This window comes from Neolamprologus multifasciatus, chromosome 22 (genome assembly GCF_963576455.1).
Source record: "Neolamprologus multifasciatus chromosome 22, fNeoMul1.2, whole genome shotgun sequence".
Classification (NCBI taxonomy): domain Eukaryota; kingdom Metazoa; phylum Chordata; class Actinopteri; order Cichliformes; family Cichlidae; genus Neolamprologus; species Neolamprologus multifasciatus.
This window is the reverse complement of record NC_140459.1, coordinates 6,721,741-6,743,740: the sequence shown is the minus strand read 5'-3', so window position 1 is coordinate 6,743,740 and position 22,000 is coordinate 6,721,741. Positions and strand designations below refer to the sequence as shown.

Below are 22,000 nucleotides of genomic sequence, written 5' to 3'. Positions count from 1 at the left end.
GGTGATGTCATGATAATTGTCACTGCCACCTTTTAATAAACTGAATACAAGAATATAAAATAATTGCTAACAATCGCTAGCAAACGTTGTCTTTTCACAAGTACATTTTGCAAAATGACAAATTCGAAGCTCAAACATTGCCAGATGTTCAACAAACATTACCCGAAGATATTAATCACAATCTTTGGGCTCACCACATCTTTAACCGTTCAGATTAATTCTGGCTCCTGGGAAGATGTTAGAGATAATAATGACACAGGTTTCTTGTCTTTTGGGTTTACATTTTATTTGACAAGACAATGAGTTGTAAAACATGTACAATAGGATTCCCAAAAAGCATACAAAATGATAATTGATCTGTGATACACAAAATAAAAGAAAGAAAACCCAATAAACACTCACATAAAATGATTTGATCTCCAGTGTTTTTTTGTTGTTTTTTCTGTTTTAGCACTGTCACTATCAATGTTGAACACATCCCGTGTTTGTGTATTTCCCAGTTTCGTCATCTGTTCTACTGTCAGAGAAGAAATGTGAGAATTGAAAAGCTAAAAATAACATAAAGAAGGCACGTCTGGCTCCGTGATAAAAAGCTGTGATGACAATGAATGAACGAGAGATCGGAGAAGAAAAACAAAACAAAGAGGGTGGTTGAGAGACTGAATACAGACTGAACAATATTACCACTGGCATTCACAGCTTGTGTTTCTGGAGCTGAATTAATAACAGAGAAAGTGGGGAGACTGAGCAAATCACCTGGGCCAAAAGGCAACACTGCACCTCTCACAGAGGGGAGGAATCCAGAGCCTTTATCCGACAGATAATCCATGTAAAATCACTGCACTTACCTCCGATAACCATCTCGTAACTGTGGACCCATGCCGTTTGGCAGCCTGTACTGTAAACCGAATTATGTTTTTCGTTGCAGTTTGCATTTTATGAGTCAGCTTCATATCTATTCCTGGAAATGGCAACAATCTAATTCCAGATACCTCACAATGAAGCAACTCTATTAAACGCAGGGCTCTGGGAAAACCCGAATGATCCTTAAATGAGACGGCAGAGTCGAAACTCAGAACTGAATGGTTTGCTGAGTCATTGGTCTCTGATATAATGGGTCCCAATGATTGTCTTTTCCCTTTTGCTCAATCTCTCAAGAACAGCCTCCTGGCTAACGCATTAAACACAATAAATCCACGGGAAACTAAATATTCATTCATTTTGCGAAAATAATTTAGCAACAAAAAAGTGAAACCATTACACTGAGTTCCCTTTATGACAGTTTTGTCTGTGTCGGGGCTATAAAATACATCATATACGATTGTCTGACACTGCACCATAAGCGAGTCAAAAGGCCGTATACTTGTTAATGTGGGGGCGACTCTTCTTATAAAATATGGAAATAGGCCCATGCAGCATGCAGACATTTCCTCTAATGAGAATAAACATCTTAGTGGGACAAAGTAGGTATGCAACAAAAACTTTTAACACTATTTGCTGCTTTAGAAGTCCTCTTTTATCCTCCATCTGGCCTGATTTAGCTATACAGTAGCTAGCAAATCAGCTAATTTCAGCTAATTGTCGCATTATGACAACTGTAAACATAATTTGGAAAACACGCATGCCTCTTTTGGGGACAAATGATAATGTAGCAGCATAAAGTGGGACTATTATAATGACTAAGCATAGTGCATATGAAGAAAACAAATGATTGTCATACTGTATGTCGGCAAAACAAATATCATCTGGCGTCTACTGTGCAGAGTGAAAGCTGTGATCAGAATGTTTCTACTTTGTTGTTTTAATTTCCCATAAGTCTTCCAGCTTTTTCTTAATCTTATGTTATTATTCTATCAATCTACGTTCACCATGCACCACTGTATCCTCGTCTCTCTCTTTTGTTTCCATCTATGTCTACGTGACACCTCCATTAATTTTTATACCTGCTGACAAATCTGCAGTTTATCAGCCGCCCGTCTTTCTCTGCCCTCTGACAGTAAACACGATGGCTCTGAAAGATTTGTGCGGCTCAAAGTCTGAAGCAAAAAAGTTGGCGTATTTTTGTGTGAGCTGGGCTCAGTGGCCGTAAGAGACGACGATTCCATGCTGACTGCGTTTTAAGATTAGTGCTCGAGACTAAAACAGGCAGCTCGCGGAGCCGTCGTGAGACAGAAAAAAAAGGAAAAAAAAATATCCCGCTCTCTCAACTTAAATTGGACTCGTGGTGTGCATGAGTATGACAGATGCATTGAGACAGAAATGAAAAACAGCTTTCTTTTCTGACATTCAGAAATGCTTTTACAAATGAAGATTATTCCGCAAACAGCCTTGGGAAAGTGTTTCAACAAGCCACCGATCATGCCATGCAGAGTAATATGAACACGGAGTAAAATCCACATCATTTTTTTTATATACTCAAAAACATTTTAGTATTAAGTGACAACCTTGATGCACCCGTGAAAAGCAAAATAGTAATATACACTTTGTTTTGTCTTTTTTTTTAGTCGCTCGTTTGACATTTAACAAACTTCCATCCCCTGTACAGAGGCACTGATGACACTTACACTTGTTTATTTTTTATGTGTACACATTTCACCAACAATATATTATTCATCAATATTATCAATACTATTTACACTGTCCATGATTTGGTACCATCATCTGACATCTGTAAAGACCAATTCTTGATTCAGCCTGAAGGCAAAGTTGTCGCTCGCCTTCTTTTTCGCGTTTTTTTCCCCTTTCAAGTCGACTCTTGGATCAAATGCAGACTGCATATTTTCGACGTGTGCGAAATGATCTGCATATATCGGATTTTGTGACCATTCTAATCTGTTAAAATGGCTGTAATGGCAGTATCCTTCTAATATATGCCGAGCATTTACACAGTTTGTAATACATTCCTTATGATGTTTTCCTCAACTCTAACTGTGTGATTAGTTAGAGGACTGAAAGCAAAAATTGGTGGAGGCTTTTTGTTTGTGTGTGTGCACTCCTGTGTGTGTGCTTTTCTTTAGTCTCCTTCACTCCCCGGCCCACAGTCTTACCGACTCTTGCAATTAACAAGAACAAATATGAATCGTGGACTTTAAATGATGTGATGTTGCCAGGTTACAGAGCTTGAAAACGATGTTACTTCCCCTTCGTTAGCGCTAACGAGCAGCCCCGTCGCTCTGACAGTTGCAGGGACAGATGAGGCTCTTTGACAACATAATAAACTGGAATGTTTCTCTATTGGACCGTAATATGGGCAAGAATGAGTTGGGGCTTTTTTACAGTTATTTTGGGACTTGATAAATAACTGAAATGTGTTTTCAAATGTCTTGAGCGATTAATGAAGCTGCCTGGAGAGCCAGATGATCAGGCTTTGGACTTCCTGGGGTTGAATTCAGCCTCGTCTAAACTCAAGCAGCGGCAAAAGAGAAGTGCTTTGAAAGGACTTCAGATGTGGTTGTTTTACTTCCCCTGTAGTACTCGGCTCCCTGGTGTTTCATCTTGACTTAGAGGGGAACTTACTTTCCACAGATGTGAACTGAAGAGCTCAGGACTGGCAGCCTCACATACAACAAGGATTTTTTGACCGTGTGGTCATCGCACGAGATGTTGCATATTGTGTCTGGTAGCAAATCAAACAATTTGCTAACACTACACAGAAGTAGGGCACTGTGTAGTCCAGTTCACGTGCATTACACAAGCTCTTGACCATCTAATTAACTTTTTTAATTATTGTAAATTGCGATTTCACTGGCTCTCTGGTTTTCTAATATCATGGATTACTATGTGTGTGTGTCTGTCATGATGTAGCTCTAGGTTTTCTGAAAGCTAATGGCAAGATGTTCCAGTTGGCTCCAGTTGGCAGAGGTTAAAAAATAAAATTAATAAAAAAAAAGAAGCTGTTTTTACTTTAACTGACCGAATTCTTTGTTGTCTCAAGTACCATTACGACAGATTAAAAAAACAAAACAAAAAACCATTTATATTAAGTGAGAAAATATTTAAACCCATAACACCCACTAAATAAGAAAGGTAAATAAAAATAAACTGAAAACATTCATCATGTGTGGACTAAAACTTTAACATTGGTAAATGTTTACAAGAAAAATGGCGGAAAACGTGTGCTTGCCTTTACTTTTCATGCTAAATAACGTGACCTGGAATTTGCCCATATGCCTGTGACGCGGTGTTCCGGTTGCCAAGGCTACACGTACATGGCAGGAGAAACAAAGCTTTCGCCGCGAGAAATGTTGGCAGCCGGCGCCTCGTGATTAGAAGAATCCAAATCATTGCTATGGTGACCGTCTGCTGCATGATCTTTGCGCTCTTTGTCGTATTTGACTGGAGGGGCTCTGCCGTTCAGGGCTCCGGTGGTCTCATCATCCAGGTTCTGCAAAGTAGACACATAAACAGGCTTACTATCCCATACTTTATCAGTTAATATTATAATTGTTATAAGGTGATATTATGTAAAGAGTCGATTCAGAAAAGCACTCAGATCCTTTCAGCTTTTGCACACTTTACTGTATTGTAGATTTTGTGTTTTACCACTATGAAATATAGACCTCCACCAAGGCAGCTCGCTCTGGGCAGCACTGTACCTACTTTTAAAACATAATTTAAGTCTGTAGTGCAGTAAAAATCAGTTATAAGTTTTTTTGTCAACTTTAATCCAATAAGCCACATTTGCTTTATCAGAATTCATTCAAACTTTTTGAGCTATCGAGTTTACAGACAGGAAAGAAAGCAGCCTCCTTAGTGGAGGAAATAATCTGTGACAACAAAGAATTCAGACGCTCGCCGTCGTCTAATGCAAACTGTGCTCAGGTGAAATGATGTTTGTGTAAGAGTGTTGCTACGTAACTTACGGAGCCCCGCAGGGGACATGGGAGAAAAAAAAATTAAGACGGACTTTTGCAAGATCTCGCAAAACAAACTCGGGATCTCGCAAAACTTTTGCGAGATCTCGCAAAACAAACTCGGGATCTCGCAAAAGTTTTAGCCGCATTCTTCCCGTTAGCTCTCGACCTCCCGTTAGCTTCGAGCTAACGGGAGGTCGAGACCTACTACAGCCGGGAGGAACACCGCTTTCTCGGCACATCGTGCCTCGACCTCCCGGTCGGCTTCGAGCCAGCGTCCGAAGAATGCGGCTAAAACGTTTGCGAGATCTCGCAAAAGTTTTGCGAGATCCCGAGTTTGTTTTGCGAGATGTCGCAAAAGTCCATCTTAATTTTTTTTTCTCCCATGTCCCCTGCGGGGCTCCGTAATAACTAAACAACAACTGTTAAAATGGTAAAAGATGAAAAGCTGTCCTGTCAGGTTATGTCTATGAAGGTTCTCAGTCATCCAGGTCATCGAAGTCTAAGGAGTTTGGAAAGAAAAGCGTCTGGACTTCTTTGAGTTGCTTGAAGACGTTTCACCTCTCATCCGAGAAGCTTCTTCAGTTCTAAGGTCAAATGGTGGAGAGTCCCAGATTTAAACCCTGTGGGAGTGACCCCCCAAGAGGGACAAAGGACCCCCTAATGATCCTCTACTCTAGTCCTTTCAGATTGTTAGCAGGACATCAAGAAAACGTTTTAGAATTATTTCTAATGTGCAATAAAGACAACTTTTTACATACAGCTTTGCAATCAAACTCAGCATAAAGTGACATCTATTTAAAGGCTGAACTGACCAGATTTACCCCCGAAAACACCATCGTGGACGTCCGGTACTTGGTGGGATCCTGAAGGCTGTAATTAGTGTTTGTTGTAATTAATTTTTGCTGTAATTAATCCTTAAATACCTGATTGGATTCCACATGCGGTAAAAAGAATTGAATGGATATAGTTTAGGTACAATTCTTGAATGTGAAATCGCACAAGTAAAGCTGCAAAAACCAACATGTGAGGAAGTATTCACAGACGAACGTGTTGGTGTAGAACCAGTACTGTGCTATCAGTGATCCCAAAGTTGCATCCACTGATGTCATTGGCTGTTCAGGGTCCATGCTAAAAAATGTACAACATTTCCCTGCCTCCCATAAAGACGTTAATGGAAGTGGCCCCGACTTTTAAAAAAGAAAACACTATGTAACATTTGGCTCCACAATTGCTCTGCAGATGCAGGAGAACATGCTGGAAAGCAGTTCATTAATTAGACCTTAGAGGTGGAACAGCTAGACAGAAGCCACTCTGGACTAAAAGGCACATGGCGGCCTCCTCAGAGTTTGCCAAATGGCATTTAATGCACTCTGAAAGCATCTGATGAGGCAAATATTGAACTTTTTGGGCAGAAATAGAGGGTTGAAGAGAGAAAGATGAATGGAGCCAAACACAGAAAAGTCCATGAAGAAAACATTTTAAAGAGTGCGCTTGTCCTAAGACTGGGGTGATTTTTCACCCCAACAATCACACACCTTGTAAGTTTTGCTACACATGTGAATCTCTAACTTTAATTAAGTGGCCCAAACTTAACCCCTCCTGCCCCCAAACTGTGGAAGGACTGAAGATGTTTAACATCTGCTTTCATTCAGTCTGGAAATGGATCCGCCACGATGAACCACCTAAATCCATGTGTGCAAGCATCTACAGTCACAGGAAAACTCAAAGCTTCTGCCAAAGGGGCTTCTACACTGAATTAAAGGTATGAGTACTTTACATAAATGCATGTTTTTACTTGATTATTATTATATTAAGCGTAGACTAAAGGGTAAAAGCACAATTTTTATCTATTTGAAATTAAACCTACAGTCCAGTAAAGTGCGCAGAAAACAAAAAGGTCTCAATACTTTTGGAATTAACTGTTAATAATATATGTAAATCAGTTGACCTGTAATTATCACAACTCATTTACATACCAGAGGGATTATGGGATAACAGAGGAAGTTGTGAAGACTTTCATTTTTACATTTAATTAGAATACCATTTTATGAAGTTCAAGTAATTATTCACAGCTTAATATTAATAACAGTTGATTGATTGGTACAAAGTGAAAACACCATGAGGTCCCCACAACAGTGTGTAGCTGTCCAAACAGATATGGAGCCCCTGTGGCTGAAGTGTGGCTCATGTGTCAGTGAGCAAAACATGCTTTTGTATCTGCGAGCGTGTTTGTGTGTGCGCATATTTATGTGTGTTATAGTTACAGTGACAGGCTCTCTCCCTGTGGGCTCGTAGTAAACCTCTCCTGGGCTGAGAGGCGCTGTCTCTGTGGCTGTGGGAGGCTCTGATGGCTTGTTGAGCTGCATGTACAGAAACCACATCAACACACAGGGAAGGGAGCAAAGTGGAAACAGCGCAATAAAATAGGATCTTAGAGCGAGAATATGTAACCTGTGAGAGAATAACACACTCTTACACATCGGTGTGTATTTGATGTACACACACACACACAATGATTCATAGTGGTTTCACTTACAAGCATGAAAAGATGTTTTCAGCACACGACCTTTGTCGTTTTGTTACTACGGCCGATAATCAGAATTTTCACAGAAATAAGTTAAAATTGAAAAAAATAATTGGGTTCCACATGTCATTATTTAATTATTTTAACATAACATTATTTTAAATAATGAAAGGGGCAGGGAAGGAAAATTCAGGAGGCTTAACCTAATATTTTGGAGCTTTCCTTTTTTAAAGGCAATCACTGCAATCAAGCCTTTCTTGTATTTTTTTCTCTCGGTAACTTGTAATGGGGGTACACTTCGAAGTCCAGTTTAACTTTGCTTGACCAAACTTCACGTCTTCCAGTTTTCATGCATGCTTTGTTCCAGCTGCCAGTTTCACCGCTTTCTATACATGCTAAATCAAGCTAGTGCATCGAAATACTGCTGTTGTGTCAGAAACGGCTGGCTTCAGAGAAACACGCACAATATATCCTTTGATGTTGATTCTTGAGTGACACATACGTCAACATAAGAAGAAAGCATGACTGGTTCAGTTGGTTTTAGCTCTGTTTGGTTACATTTTGGCTACGTTCACACTGCAGGTCTTAATGCTCAATTCCGATTTTTTGATCAAATCCGATTTTTTTGTCTGCTTGTTCACACTAAAAATAAAATGCGACAGCAAACGCGCTCTAGTGTGAATGCTCAAAGCAGCCGCATGTACAAAAGAAGACGTCACACACAACGCGCTCTGTTTAGACCCAGAGCAAACAGTATTGTTTGACTGATGGCCCTTAATATAAAGACTTCAGACTTTACGTTTCCCAATTTTTGCTTTAAGTTATTTTGTTATTTACATAATAATGTAAATAACCTAATAATTATCCTTATTGCTGTTTTAGAGGAGCGCTGCTTCAAAGGATAGCTGCAGATTTCTGTCAGAATCTGCAGATTATACAGTACAAATAAAATGTTCACGTTTCTCCAACGTTGTCTTCACAACAGTTTCACCGGATGGCCAGGAAGCGTTCGTGATGTCTTCTCGGGCGCTGATAATTGGCGTCTGTCTTGTGTCAGTGACGTAAAAGACGGATTTAATGCGACCTGACCGTTCAAACAGCAGTCGCTTTCTAAAACATCGGATATGTATCGGATTCAGTACCACATACGAAAGTGACCCAGATCGGATTTGAAAATATCGGATTTGTGCCGTTCACACTGTCACACCATGATCAGATATGGGTCGCATAGGGTCAGAAAATCGGATTTGATGTGCTTTCGCCTGCAGTGTGAACATAGCCTTAGATTGGGGTTAAAATGTACTAACTGTCCGTAAATAATAGCAGTAACGTTTTGCAAGCGCTTTAAAATGTGGCATTAAGGCACTGTAAACAAGCGTTCACATGTGATGAATTTGAAGTGAGATCGGCTTCAGTTTTGCCACGACTAGTGTATTGTCGTGCATTAACACCAAAGAACAACTCGCGTACATCTTCAAGACATCAGCAACTTTCAAGCAAGAGCAGTTACACTGCTTTAAAATAGGGACTCATAACACTTCAGAAAGATTCAGGGTTTCATTCATGTCCATCCTTTGGTGCTTTAAGAAGTACATTTTGGGACATTAGCTCGTTGGACAATCAATGAACTGTGATTTCGGCAGCCTCAGATGCTTTTTCAACAAATACTCGTCTTTTCTATGATTTCTCTCTGCCTTGCACAGATTGAAGCACCCCTGCGACCGGCACAGCAAAGCAACCTTCTAACATGAGTAAGCCTCTTCCATATTTCATAGGGAGGATTTCCTTTGATCTTTCTTTGAAAATTTTCTTTTGTGAACATGGAGCTGATGCGACTTACCAAAAAGCTCTAATTTTGTTTTTTTTTCTGTCCAAAGAATCTTCTCCCAGAAGCAATGTGGCCTGTCAGCATGCATTTGAACAAACAGCTGGGCTTTTTTTATGTTTCTCTTTCAAAAGTGGGGTCTTGTTCCATGGAGCCCATTTTCATTCAGAAAGCCATGGGAGGTGTGTCTGCACTGTTGTACCTTTATCCTGGAGGTTATCGTGTATCTGTTTTGAAGTCTCCCTTGGTTCTTTTTACACCAGCTGAACAGTACTTGTAGTCAAGCTGTGGTAGGTTAGAGAGGGTTACCATGATATCATGAACCCGAAACTCAGAGAAGAATTTTTTAAACTGGATTATTTGGCTACTGTGTCATGGTCTTAAGATCTTTACCTTACTTTTGTCTTTATTTTTTCATTCTGTTGTTATCTCCTCAGAAACCTCAGCTGACTACCTTTTGTTTCATTTGAAAAGCTTAGTGACGGATGGTAAAAACATCTGTAATATTAATGTAGGACGAAAGTCTGCCTGAATTATCACCGCAGTCTACTTAGTCATCTCCATGGCTGAGCCATTTCAGATGATTTTTATAGAAAATGCATGCTGCTCTTTTCAGTTGGCTGCATTGTTCTATAACAAACCAAATGCATGTGAGTGTGGAACAAAAGGGCTATTGACTGAAAAACTGAACATCGTCTGAGGTGTAAATGTGTCGGCACGTTGACCGTACTGGGCTTATCCTACTGACTGCTGGCGACCATAACCCTAAAAGAATTTTCACAGGACTTTGTGCGGCCCTGTGAACTACACCCACATGTTTCGATAGCGATTAAGAGGGTAAGTAACAGCTAAGTGAGGTTTTGGCAGCTTGCTGGTCTGGACCATTCAGGTGTGTTAACAAAATGCCACAATATTCTCAGGATTGAATGGCCCAGCAGATAAAAATCTGAATGTTAGACGATGCAGTGCTCAAAGTAATTGCAAAACATCTCAGAGCTACATCTTAATCTATTTGATTTTTGACTTTATGTCAGTACAATTAAAAAAGACTGGATGAGTATGGCTTTTTTCAAAGGGTTTCCAGGAGAAGCCTCTTCTCTCTACATAGAACATGACAGGACAGCTTAGGTTTGCAAAGTTTATCTAAACAAACCACAAGATTTTTTGAGCAATGTTGTTTGGACAGATGAGGCTAAGTAAAGATGTTTAGGCATAATGGCTAGTGCCACACAGCGTTTAAGCTCATGCACCTTTTACCAGCTATACCAAGTGTGAAGCACGATGATGAAGGGGTGATGATTTGGGATTGTTTTGCAGCCAGATGAACGTGCAGTGTTTGAATTGACCATGAACTGCTCTGTATTTAAGTATACACAGTATACAGAGTCAAATGTGAGGCCATCTGTCCTATTGCTAATTGTAACCCTACGCAACATGCATTTTTAGTTTCTATTAGATTGTTCTCAGATGTCTTAGCAATCAGGGAACAAATAAAAAATAATCTTTAAAACCAACTCACATCAAAAACTGGATGACTTAGAGGGTTAACAGGCAAGTGTCCTCACCTAATGGCTCAAGTCTACTTGTGTTTCAGCACAACTTAAGGCCAGTTTTTAGGTGTAGCCATGATATCCAGATTATGATTGAAAGACATCCAGTTCAAGACCTCAATAATTTCATTTGCTGGTAATTTGTTATGAATCTAGATGAATGAAAAGGCCAATAAAAAAAATCCAAAATTCAATTTCTTTTCCTTTCTTTGCTTTTCACATGGGCCGTTTAGCTCTATGCTACCCATGCTAGCTCACATGCTTAAAGAGCACTCCACTTTTAAAAGAGATCTAAGATTATTACAGTGATTCAGCTGTTGTTTTAAAGCCTTATCAGTTGTTTTTATCGATTATAATAACGTCAAAGTAACTGCTGTAGTCTAGATTGTGATTAGACCACTAAATATTGCACTGACAAGTTTGGCGTAGTTTATTTGCAAAAGAAAATGAAGGTCTGTTCAAAAAACGATGCTGTTGAGACCATTTATCACAGTTTATAGCAAAATTCTACTAAAATGGAGCTTTCACAACTTTCCTGTTTAATTAGGCATTACAAATGTACTCCCTGAACTTTTTTCTTTCAACAGAAGCTGACTTCTTACGTTCTCTGTAAACACCCAGCGGCTCGCCCGGATTAATATACTTTTAGCAGCCTTGTCCCAAGATTTCAATTACAGGACACTGGCGAGCACAGGGTTATCATAATTGATAGGAATGCTGGTTCTAACTATGAAAGTTTAAAGTTTGAATGCATTTATCTTCATTTAACAAGATAACAGATGTGGCTCCCTCAAAGTTTGCATTTGCACGATCATACGGCTGGAATATCCAATCATTAGGCATCAAAAGAACCCGATCTAAGATATGTAACAAACTCCCACTGATAGCAACTTTGAAAGAAAAATGTTAAAAGAAAAGCCTTGCGACTTGGCCGAGACTTGCCCTCAAAGAGTTATGCATAAATATAGAGCTACAGAGATAATGCTGTCATTTGGTCATGTTCTACAGTCGGCGCTTTGTAGAAAATCCTGTAAATGGCTAATAAACCTCCACTGTTGAACCCTGTGAACCTTCCTTTCAGCCGAGGCATTTATAGCCTTTTAGACTTCTTTTATACAATCTAATCAACATAAAATTATAGAGTTTTAGTCACATTACATAACGTGGCTCAAGCGTATCAAAATGTGAGTGATGGAATAAAGTAACAGACATGGCGAGGAGAGGAGTGCTCTAATGGACCTCTTTACGAAAAACCAAGCTAATTATTTCGGCACACGTAAGCCAACTCGGATCTCCGATCAATAGCCATTAGCCCCATCATGAGTGTCCAAATGGACTGTGTGTGTATTTGTGTGTGTGAGTGGAATATAATTGTGGTGACAATAAGGATTGATCTGAAACCGCGCTGACCACTCACCATTTCTGTTGAGCTGCCTGCCTTCACTGGGGGAGGGGGCTTGTGCTTGGGTGGGCCCCTGATTGGACAAAAGACAAAGTGGTAATGTGGTATTGATCTCTGTTTCGTTAAGACAGATTTCTTTGTATTCAACGGAGAAACAACTTGGGACACTGAGAGATCACAGAAATATAAAGTCTTGAAATGTCAAACTGCAAAGATGTCACATGCCGTTATCGTTTAATCTGGATTATTTTCTTACAAAATTCAGCACTATGAGGAAAAAAAACCCCCAAACATTTTAAGTTAAAGAAAAACAAGTGCTAATGGTTAAGAAATTGATTTTAGAAAGTGTTTTTTAAAAATGCGTGCTATCGTAGATGGACTTGGAGAACCCGTTAACACGTAGGATTTGAAAATAAGATCCGCAGCTTCATTTAAGAAACCTTTAAAAGCCTCTACGAAACCACAGACACAGTAAAGCTTCTCCTAACAAGTCAAAAATAACAACAATAACCTTATCACCCAGCAGAAATAATGCAGTACCAGCATTCATTCACGTGGAGTTGTGTTTCTGGGCTCCGATATTCACCCTAGTTTCATCCAAGCATCATGCTTAGAGCTGAAAAATGAAGCCAATGCTAAACTGCCAAAAACTGAAGTTTTTGGAGTGGCCACTTGAAGCTGGTTCCAAAAGAGCATCTATCACCATAGCCTGTGATGTTAAAATGTATAATTTTACTGCAGAAATAAACATGTAGACGTGTGTGGCTAACAAACAAAAAAAGGTTTTGGTCTCTTTACCTAATTTTCTTTTATAACTCATCTTTTCTTTCTGGCTGTGGCTGCTTTGACTGACAAATGCCAATTCAATTCAATTCAATTTTATTTATATAGCGCCAAATCACAACAAAAGTCGCCTCAAGGCGCTTCATAGATACAGAGAAAAACCCAACAATCATATGACCCCCTATGAGCAAGCACTTTGGCGACAGTGGGAAGGAAAAACTCCCTTTTAACAGGAAGAAACCTCCGGCAGAACCAGGCTCAGGGAGGGGCGGGGCCATCTGCTGCGACCGGTTGGGGTGAGAGAAGGAAGACAGCAGCTCTCGGGCTTGGGTAATAATACGAGTCATAGTACTCGACCTCTTGACCATGTTTTTGGTGCTTTTTGAGCCTTTTTAATGCATTTACCTAGCAAATAATGCTATTTGATATGCAGTCCAAAAGGTTTGTTCTTCAGGTTTGAAGAGTGAAATTATAGCATTACTAAGTAATAACTAAAGGTATCCGTATCTGTACATAGCAACCATACTACAATCAACCAATGTAGATGCTAATCACAGATGGTAGCCTTAGGCCTCCGTCACACCAGCCTAGAGGCCAGTTTGTTGGTCACAATACAAAAATATATTCCCCAACTGGTTGCAGAGACCTCTGGCTGCTTGGGAAAATGTTTTCTGTGACCAGTTGGTGAGTAATTGTAGAGGAAGAGGTGTGCAGTACTGGACTGAAAACTTCCGTGTGATCACTTTGGCTGTGAGCCGGTTGCTGTGGTCACCAGAGACTACGATTTGTCTGCAAACAGCCAAACTACTCACCAAGTGTTAGAGAAACTGTGAAAAAATGTGATGCAAAGCAGAAATGGAGACTGCTCAACTTGTTGCACCTTTTGAAAGCTGTTGCTGAGACATAACTTTTATTTTTATTTTTTAGTAACCCGGTCTGTCCGGCAGCTTTGACAAGCAGAACCATGGTCTGAATGCATCGTTGTGCCAAACACATCTGAGGAGAGGAGATCTATGAACTTTATAGGCTTCTCTTGTTCACCTGTTTTTTTATTTATTTGTAATTATTTTATATATGTGGAGTGTAAGAATGCAGAGCTGTCAGGCGTAAGAAAAGAGAAGAAAAAAGAGAAAGAATAAGAAAAAAGAGAAAAATAGGGAATAAACATAACAATAAAGGACCGAGTACAAATAAAACATGACAGGTCATCAGTTGCTGCATTTGTTACAAAACACAGTCAAGACAAACCAACTGACAGAGAAATAACAACAAAAACAAACAAAGTGTGTGCGCATTTGTCATGAAAGTACTTGATGAAGAGGATTAGACGCCACAACACGGCCCCTGGGAGCCAGAACCAGACAGAGGAAGGCCCAGGAGACCCGGGCCGTCCGCAGCCCACCAAGAGCGCTGAAGAGGCTGCACGTCACAATAATAACTGCATGCCCAGCGAAGCAGAAGGAAGACAGATCCCCCATGGCTGCAGGGCAAGAGCTCCAAAGGAGCAATGAGCTCCTTGGGAGCAATGGGCAGCTGACCATCCACCAGACACGAGCCAAGGACTGGGCCCAGAAGCCCTGTGCCCCAGGCTCCTGATAACGGCCCAACACCCCCCAGAGACCCCCACCACAACAAGGCCTGAGCCACCCCGCAACACAACCTCCAAGGAAGCAGGTCAGTGAACACGCCAGATCATCTGATCATGTGCGCCGAACCACCAACAACCGACATCCACAAAGAGGCAGTAACGATCAAATGGGAGCAGCAAGAGGAGCAACCCCCCGCCATGTCCCACAGGGGTTAAGGCGCAACAAGTCCTAAACTCAGGCCCAGTCATACACACACATACCTCCGCCCCAACAGATGTGTAAGAAGACACACTAGCTACCCCCAGAGGTGATATGTGTTGTGAATAGAGCGGGCAGATGTGACATGAACATCTGACTGCTGGGCAACAGCGCACATCTACATCTCCTCACCAAAACTCTTGATTTCTGAGGAGCAGATAAAACTAAGGGGCAGTTAGCTGTGAAGAGGTGAGCAGGGCCACCTCAGCAGCCCCACCCACAAACCACTGGGTGACACCCTTGCCCCTTAGGATTGATGGGTATAGTGATAAGTGTAACAAGCTATAATTACTACAGGGTAGAAAGCAAGTAGCCTACCCAACGTAGGCTACACTATCCATACACCACAACCTTCCACGCCATTCAAGCCTTTGTGGCATGTTGTTCTCGGAGGTGCACGTCAGGTTACGTAGAAGGTTGTAGGACAAGGATAAACTGGGGTTTGGTTTTTGCGGAAATTGGGACGTACATCTGACGCAGAAGTAATTCACTCTTGACTTTGGGAATTGCAGGTTTAGCGATTCTAATGTTGAAAAGGGAAACCTGTTTATTTGCCTGACAGGTTCCAACCTTAAAACAAAGTGAGCCAAATAAATGGGCGCTTTAAAAAGTTGCTGGAAAACAGACATAATGGGTTTGCAGGGTCTTGGCCTTGAAATGGCACCAGTTCCTGAGATTTTCTGTCATGTTATAAACTCTTGAGTTTTTCTTCAGATTTTAAGAAAATGATGCTTTCTTGGCGTGAAACATATGAAGCCCGAGGCAGGAAACACGAGGCAGCGCAAAAAAATTGCTCGTACTCATGCTGCCCCGACATCAGCCAGCACATATTGGGAATGTTACAGGCACCGGTCGGTTTTCTATCACCCATTTGCTGGGAGTAAGGGCGCCCTCCGTTTGCGAGGTGCGCCTGCTGCTTGCGGCAAAGGGAGGAGAGGGCGGGGCGGCGGGGGATTCTCTGACTGGCTGGAGCAGCATCTAATAACCAACTCGCAAAATAAAACAAAATAAAAACAAAACAACAAACACGAAAACACCAGACATCATGATACAGACTTATAATTTGCACCAATGGTTTTTCGAAATTCTATACGCGAAAAGTGAGCGCGAGAGCCCTCGGTGCGCCTGCTCGCTGCTGAAGTCAAAGTAAACTTTATTGTCATCTCCGCTACATACAGTCCAGTATATAGAGAGACGAGACGACGAGGCTCCAGTTACAGCAGTGCAAGTAAACAAACAATAAATAAAAGAACAGTAAGAAAATAAATATACACTTTAGGACTCGGGGTAAAGGGATCAATGAGAATTTAAAATTTATAATTTACAGTTTGATGATTTAAAGTCTCACACACAACCCGTCGAAAGGGGAGAGGGGCCGGCTGCTTCCAAGTAGAGCATATTTCATTCATAATGTTGTAAATCCAAACCCATTATGTATTCATGATTTGAATCCTGGGTTGTGTGAAATCCCAGAAATAAACCCTAGACAAAGTGAATCTGTGAACTAAGGTGTAGGTCTAATAGGTCATGTTGTGGTGATCCTCGAGTTGGGGGATTTGTGGTCATACTGGAGTGCAAAATTAAAACCAATGGACGATGGACAAGAAAAGTTCAAAGCCATCAGGTGCTCAGTTTAGAAAACAGAGAAAAGAAGAGGAGGAGAAACGAGCAAAAGATGCAGGTAAGCAGATGTGTGATTGGATAAAGGCAGGTCATCCTGAAACAATCAGAATACTTTATTAATCCCTAAGGAAATTATGTGGGTTACAGTTGCTCCAAGAAGAAATGGTAAAAATAGTAACAGTAACAGACCAAACTCCAAATAATACATTATGTTACAGATTTTGTTATTAATTAGTCATTGTCAGTTGTTGATTTGTCCTGTTCTCATTGTATGACGAATTATGATGGCTGTTTGGTAGCCGTTTGCATACAGTGCATACTCTCTCTCTCTCTATTCGTGTGTGTGTTTCTCTGGTGAATTTCGACGACAGTTTTATGTTAATGTACAATCCTTAATATGTTTTATATGTGTGTGTGTGTGTGTGGGGGGGGGGGGGGCAAAGGGAGTGTTAGCCCGGGGTGCCAAACATGCTAGGACCACCACTGGACAGAGGTTCTTTTCCTATCCTTAATCAGAATTATTAATCACTCAGTAGATGTTTGCTCTGACCCTGACTCTGCAAGCATTATTTATGGTTAATCATTTATGCTTCGTAATCACCATAAATTCCATCTTTTTTGTTGCATCAGTTTACTGGAAGTAGCTGCACTTTAGAGCCTCAGCAAGGCGTCTCCAACGAAATCTAATTAACCCCTGACTCAGCAAACAGGCGGTAAACAATAGCTGCATGTTTGTTAATTTAATGAAGGCCTCTACAAGAAGCCTCAGATTGGAAAACCCCTCCTTCAAACTGGAGTTTAATAAATCTCCATTTACAGCTGAAGCCCAGGAGGGGAACTGCAGGAGCTGAAATGGGAGCTCAGAGCAGAACATTTTGGGAATAAAATCTCCCAGCAGCCTCATGCTATAAACTTCAGGTCCGGATTTATCACAGAGCTTCCTCTGGTGGGTTCCCTCATGACATGTAACAAGTCTTAATGAGCCTTAGTCCTCGAGGGGGGATTAGTTTTGCTCAGGAGGTTAAATAAACGATTAAGCAGATACAGGATTGCTAATGAAGACTTACTCTGCGTCCTCCTGCCGGTTGCGGATGAAGAAGATGGTGCCGATGATGACTATGCAGATGAAGATGAGAGCACCGAGGATCGCTCCTATTACGGCACCTGTTGATGGACCTTGGATGAGTTGCCGTTCCTCTTCTTGCAGGAGACACAGAGAAGAGACGCGAACGAAAAACAGAGAGAAAAGAGGGAGAAGATTATCAGCAGTTCATTTAAATTTCATGTGGCTGCTACTGGCACTTTAATGTTGCTCACTTGCAAAAATTTGTTCTTTTATGTGTTTTTTCCTTTTTTTTTGCAGGAGCAAGAAGATAGAATGAAAGAAGATAATTTGTTGCTGTGAGAAACATAAAACTGAAACTGAGGAAAACATGTTAAACAAGCAGCAAAAATGGCATGTGAGTAAAATGAGCCATCACAAGAAGCTGTACACGACTAAGAAAATCAAAGCCAACTTTCTATTCGGTGTCAGCAATGTATGCACCAATAAAAGGTGACACGGAAACACAGATACAAAGAAAGGGAGACATAAAGAATTCATAGAAATTCTAGTAAATGAAAGCACTTCTAAGGTCTCTGTTAGACGCCAACACTCATGAATGCTGCAAATCTTCAGCTGAGCCTCATGCTGACCTCGACATTTCCCTTCAATTAAGAGCCTGTTTATGATTTCCAGAGGGCAGTGAGGCATCAGAATTGACTGTAAAAGCCTCTCATTACCGTTCGCTCTTATTTAAAAGAAGAAGAAAAAAAAAACGAGAGAGAGGGAGAAGAAGAGGCTGACAGCAGCTGCAAACAGCACACAATATCCAGCGTGGATCGTTCTGCTCAACTGCTGACTATCACAGGGAGTTTGGCAGAAACAACAAAAGGGAGGGTTGAGCTGTTTTTCACAGGTTTTTGTTCTCCCCTTATGAAGACCTATTTCATCAGTAACACTGAAGTAAACACACACTACTGCATTTGATAAGGGGATGATAAAAGGATAATAGTCCACACAATTTCCACTCGTTTAGCATTATGTTTAGCTGACGTTTGAGTGTTTATCTAAAAAAATATATAAATAAAAAAAAACAACCTTTGTTGCTGCTGCAGCAAGAAACAAACGGCGCTGTAAATACTGCACACAACTGCTTGACTCCTCTTTAATCGTAGCTTTTGACTGAAAACATATTTGCAACAATCACACAAATGTGTTTCCTGGGTATAAAGCTATTAGCCTCGAGTACATTGATGCAAATGATAAAGGAAAAACAACATGAATACGACACTTTTCAATGAAAAAACAAAAAATGAAACACAATAATAGACTGGTTAAATCACTTATATTTTTTGATCACTCATTAGGGTGATTAATCTATTAAAATGTCTGTAGAGGTTTCAGAGGCATGAAATTATTGTAAAAATAAAAAGGTAAATAAACTATATTATTGCTAATTATATAAGCAAACCCCTTAATTGTAAGTTGTCCATATGATCAACCAGTGTTTGATTTTACCCATGAATAAAATAAGGATGCATTTGCTCTTCCTGGCCAGCAGGTGGCACTCGGTTCCAAGCTTATAGATGCATAGATAAATAGATAGATATGGCAAGTATTTTATATTAATTGGATAAATCCAGGCCTGTGTGTGTCTTCGCAGTTACCACGTCTGCCATACTGGTCACAGACAGAAGAGGTAGCAAGTCTAAGTTATGCACGATCACATACACAGTCTGAGGGAAAAGGCGAGGAATAGAATGAGAAGGGGAAAGAGGAGTAAACATGAAGAAGAAATGAAGCTAGATGGGAGATGTGGGAAGGAATGAGGAAAATGAGGGGAGGCAGATGGAGGGAGGGGGAGGAGAGGGTAACACCAGCCTTACCTCATCGCTCGAACTGTAAAACCACACAAACATAAATGCAACTTCCTCTTTTCTCTTTGCACGCTCGTTTGATGTGTTCCACGGTGTTATCAGAGTTTACACTGCGGATGTTTGAAATTGATTTTTTTTTTTTCGTGGTCAATAACAGACTGCCTTTCAATAAACAATGAGTCACGGTGGCGCACAACAGAAGCTGCGTGGAAAATATGGAAGTGGTGGGTGGGGGAATTGGCTTATTTTATTTTTTTTCTTACCGGGAGAGGCACAGAAACCTGATTGGTCAGAGATGGAGGATGTAAAACAGAGTACAGCCCTGGAGGGAAGGGAAGATGGATGGAAGAGGAAAGCAGTTTGTTTCTAGCAGGGCAGATGCAAAACTGGTCTTAATAATCTCTCAGGAAATCCACTTCTGAACAGGCAAAAATATCCTCGTCAAACCCACCTGTTGTTCTGACTGCAGGCGGAGGAGGAGATGTTGAATTGCACATTGCAACAGTAAGCTTGTGTCTATCCACCTGCCTTTATGTGCAACTTCAATAGAGGCAGATAAACTGAATGCAATTTCTTCTAGTTTCTTTGAGCAGCTGAATATTCAACAAAGTTTTCACGTTTAACTCTTGAAAATGTCACCGACGAGGGCAATATTTTATTTTTAGATAAATAGGGTAATAACAGGACCAATCGCTAACCGTTCTTTTCATTTTTGACAGCCGTCCATCTTTACGTGGCCACAAGAGAGCCCCTGAAGTAAAGGGTCCCAAAAATAAAAGGTCAGGAAATGCCAGGCAGTATGTGTGGACACAAGAGAGAAATTAATTTACATAAGTATGGAAAGAGATAGAAAACCAGAGCTCTTATCAATTTGCAAACCATGACTGTGAGAGCACAGGGTCAGAATATGAAGAGCAGAGCAAACGATGACAGCTCAATTATCGATGTTTGATTTTTCATTCTGCGTTTGGGGTTTTATCTGGTTGTTTGGTTAGATTTAAAGCAACTAGAATATTAAATTGGCTCGTGCCAGCTGGTTTTAAAAAAATATAGTGGTCTGGAAAACTTGGAAGCGAGCTATTTGCCAGCTTGGTGCTATTAAAAAGGTCGGGTTTTACAGGATAGTGCTTTACTTTCATGTTAAACTGAGACAACATACAGAATGCAGTTTTCAAATGATGATTCCATCCATCTTCTTCCACTTATCCGAGGCCGGGTCCCAGTGGCAGCAGCCTATGAGGAGAAGCCCAGACCTCCCTCTCCCCATCGACCTCCTCCAGCTTGTCAGGGGGAACACCAAGGTTTTCCCAGGCCAGCGAGAGATATAATTTCTCCAGCATGTCCTGTGTCTGCCTCGAGGCCTCTTCCTTCGTATTAAGGGGAAAAAGCTATTCAAATCTACCCCTGTTGGCAGCGTGAACAAGCTCTTGGGATAACTTTCAATAAGTCTTTGACATTGTTGGAATATTAACTCATTTTTTTGCAGAACTGATTGAATTAAGCCAGACTGGAAGGTTTTTGAGCGTGAACAGTGTGTTCTAGGCCTAAGGTTCAAAACCAAACCTCCAAAACTTTCATTTGGTTTTTGTTTTTTAGCTTTCAGAGTTGGACTTGCTGCTGTATTTCGGATCATTGCTTTGCTGCATATCCCAAGTGTGATTTAGCTTTAGGGCATGAACTGATGTTCAGACCATCACGCCAACACTTGTTGACTGTTGCTGTGTTAGTTTTGTGCCAAATGTAACAAGACTCAAACCTTCCAAAGTTAAACTTTTGTCTCATCAGTCCAAAGAATATTTTCCCAAAAGTATCGAGTCTTTGTGTTTTTTTGGGTCAGCAGTTTTCTCCTCCTTGGAACGCTCCTATGGATGCAATTTTTGTCCAGCCTCTTATGTTATTATACTTCTTATTGTTGTATCACGATCTCTGACCATAACTGAGAGAAGTGAGGCCTGCGGTTCCTTCGATGTTGTTCTTAGTTCTTTTGTTTCCTCCTGTATGAGTCGTCATTGCGCTCTTGGAATAGTTTTGGTAGACCAGCCACTCCAGCTTCTCCATTTTCTACCTGCAGTCCCCAAACCTTAGAAATACCCTTATAACCCTTTCCAAAATCTTTCACTTCTACATCCAGGACAGGTCACCAGTCTATGAAAGGGTTATCACAGAGAGGCAGACAACCTTCTCACATTCACATTTATTGCCAATTTAGGATCACCAGTGTAGCTAATAGCATTACTTTGGACTGTGGGAGGAAGCTCTGGGAGTGCCTGGAGAGAACCAATGCAGGCAGAGGGAAATCAAACTCAACAAGGAGAGCCAACAGCTGGCCAGTGGATTCAAACCCAGGACCTTCTTGCCTCATTCCCACTGTGTTGCAGTGGTTCCTGGACATCATAGGGAATGCTTTTTAAATTTGCACCATATATGGATGGAAACATGCCTTAACATAACAATATACATTTATTTCCAGCTCCTAGTTCAAGCCAAAAGTTCAACATAAACAGAAAAACAAACAACCAAAAAGTTTTAAAATCACTTATTTATGACCCGCAGGGCCAAGTCCATTTGATTCTGTTTATTTACTTCAACTTTTTAAATCTCCCACATGGATGTTTCACCTGTGGTGAGTCAACACAAATTCTGCTCTATTTTTTTTGGGTTCAAACAAACC

At 40.8% G+C, this 22,000-nt stretch overlaps 1 protein-coding gene across 4 annotated transcripts in view; it reads right to left on the bottom strand.

Annotated features, from left to right (window-relative positions):
• Window positions 1-2,888: 2,888 nt before the first annotated feature.
• pvrl2l (PVR cell adhesion molecule related 2 like) overlaps window positions 2,889-22,000 on the bottom strand; it is a 381,196-nt gene continuing 362,084 nt past the window's right edge. The window contains exons 7-10 of one of the 4 annotated variants that reach the window (XM_085149006.1): window positions 17,478-17,610; window positions 12,173-12,230; window positions 7,121-7,216; window positions 2,889-4,384 (exon numbers count right to left, since the gene is read on the bottom strand). In XM_085149006.1, coding sequence (XP_085005132.1) covers window positions 4,199-4,384; window positions 7,121-7,216; window positions 12,173-12,230; window positions 17,478-17,610 — 473 coding nt within the window. In that variant the 3' untranslated portion in view covers window positions 2,889-4,198. The other 3 variants (XM_085149007.1, XM_085149005.1, XM_085149004.1) reach the window with 3 other exon arrangements.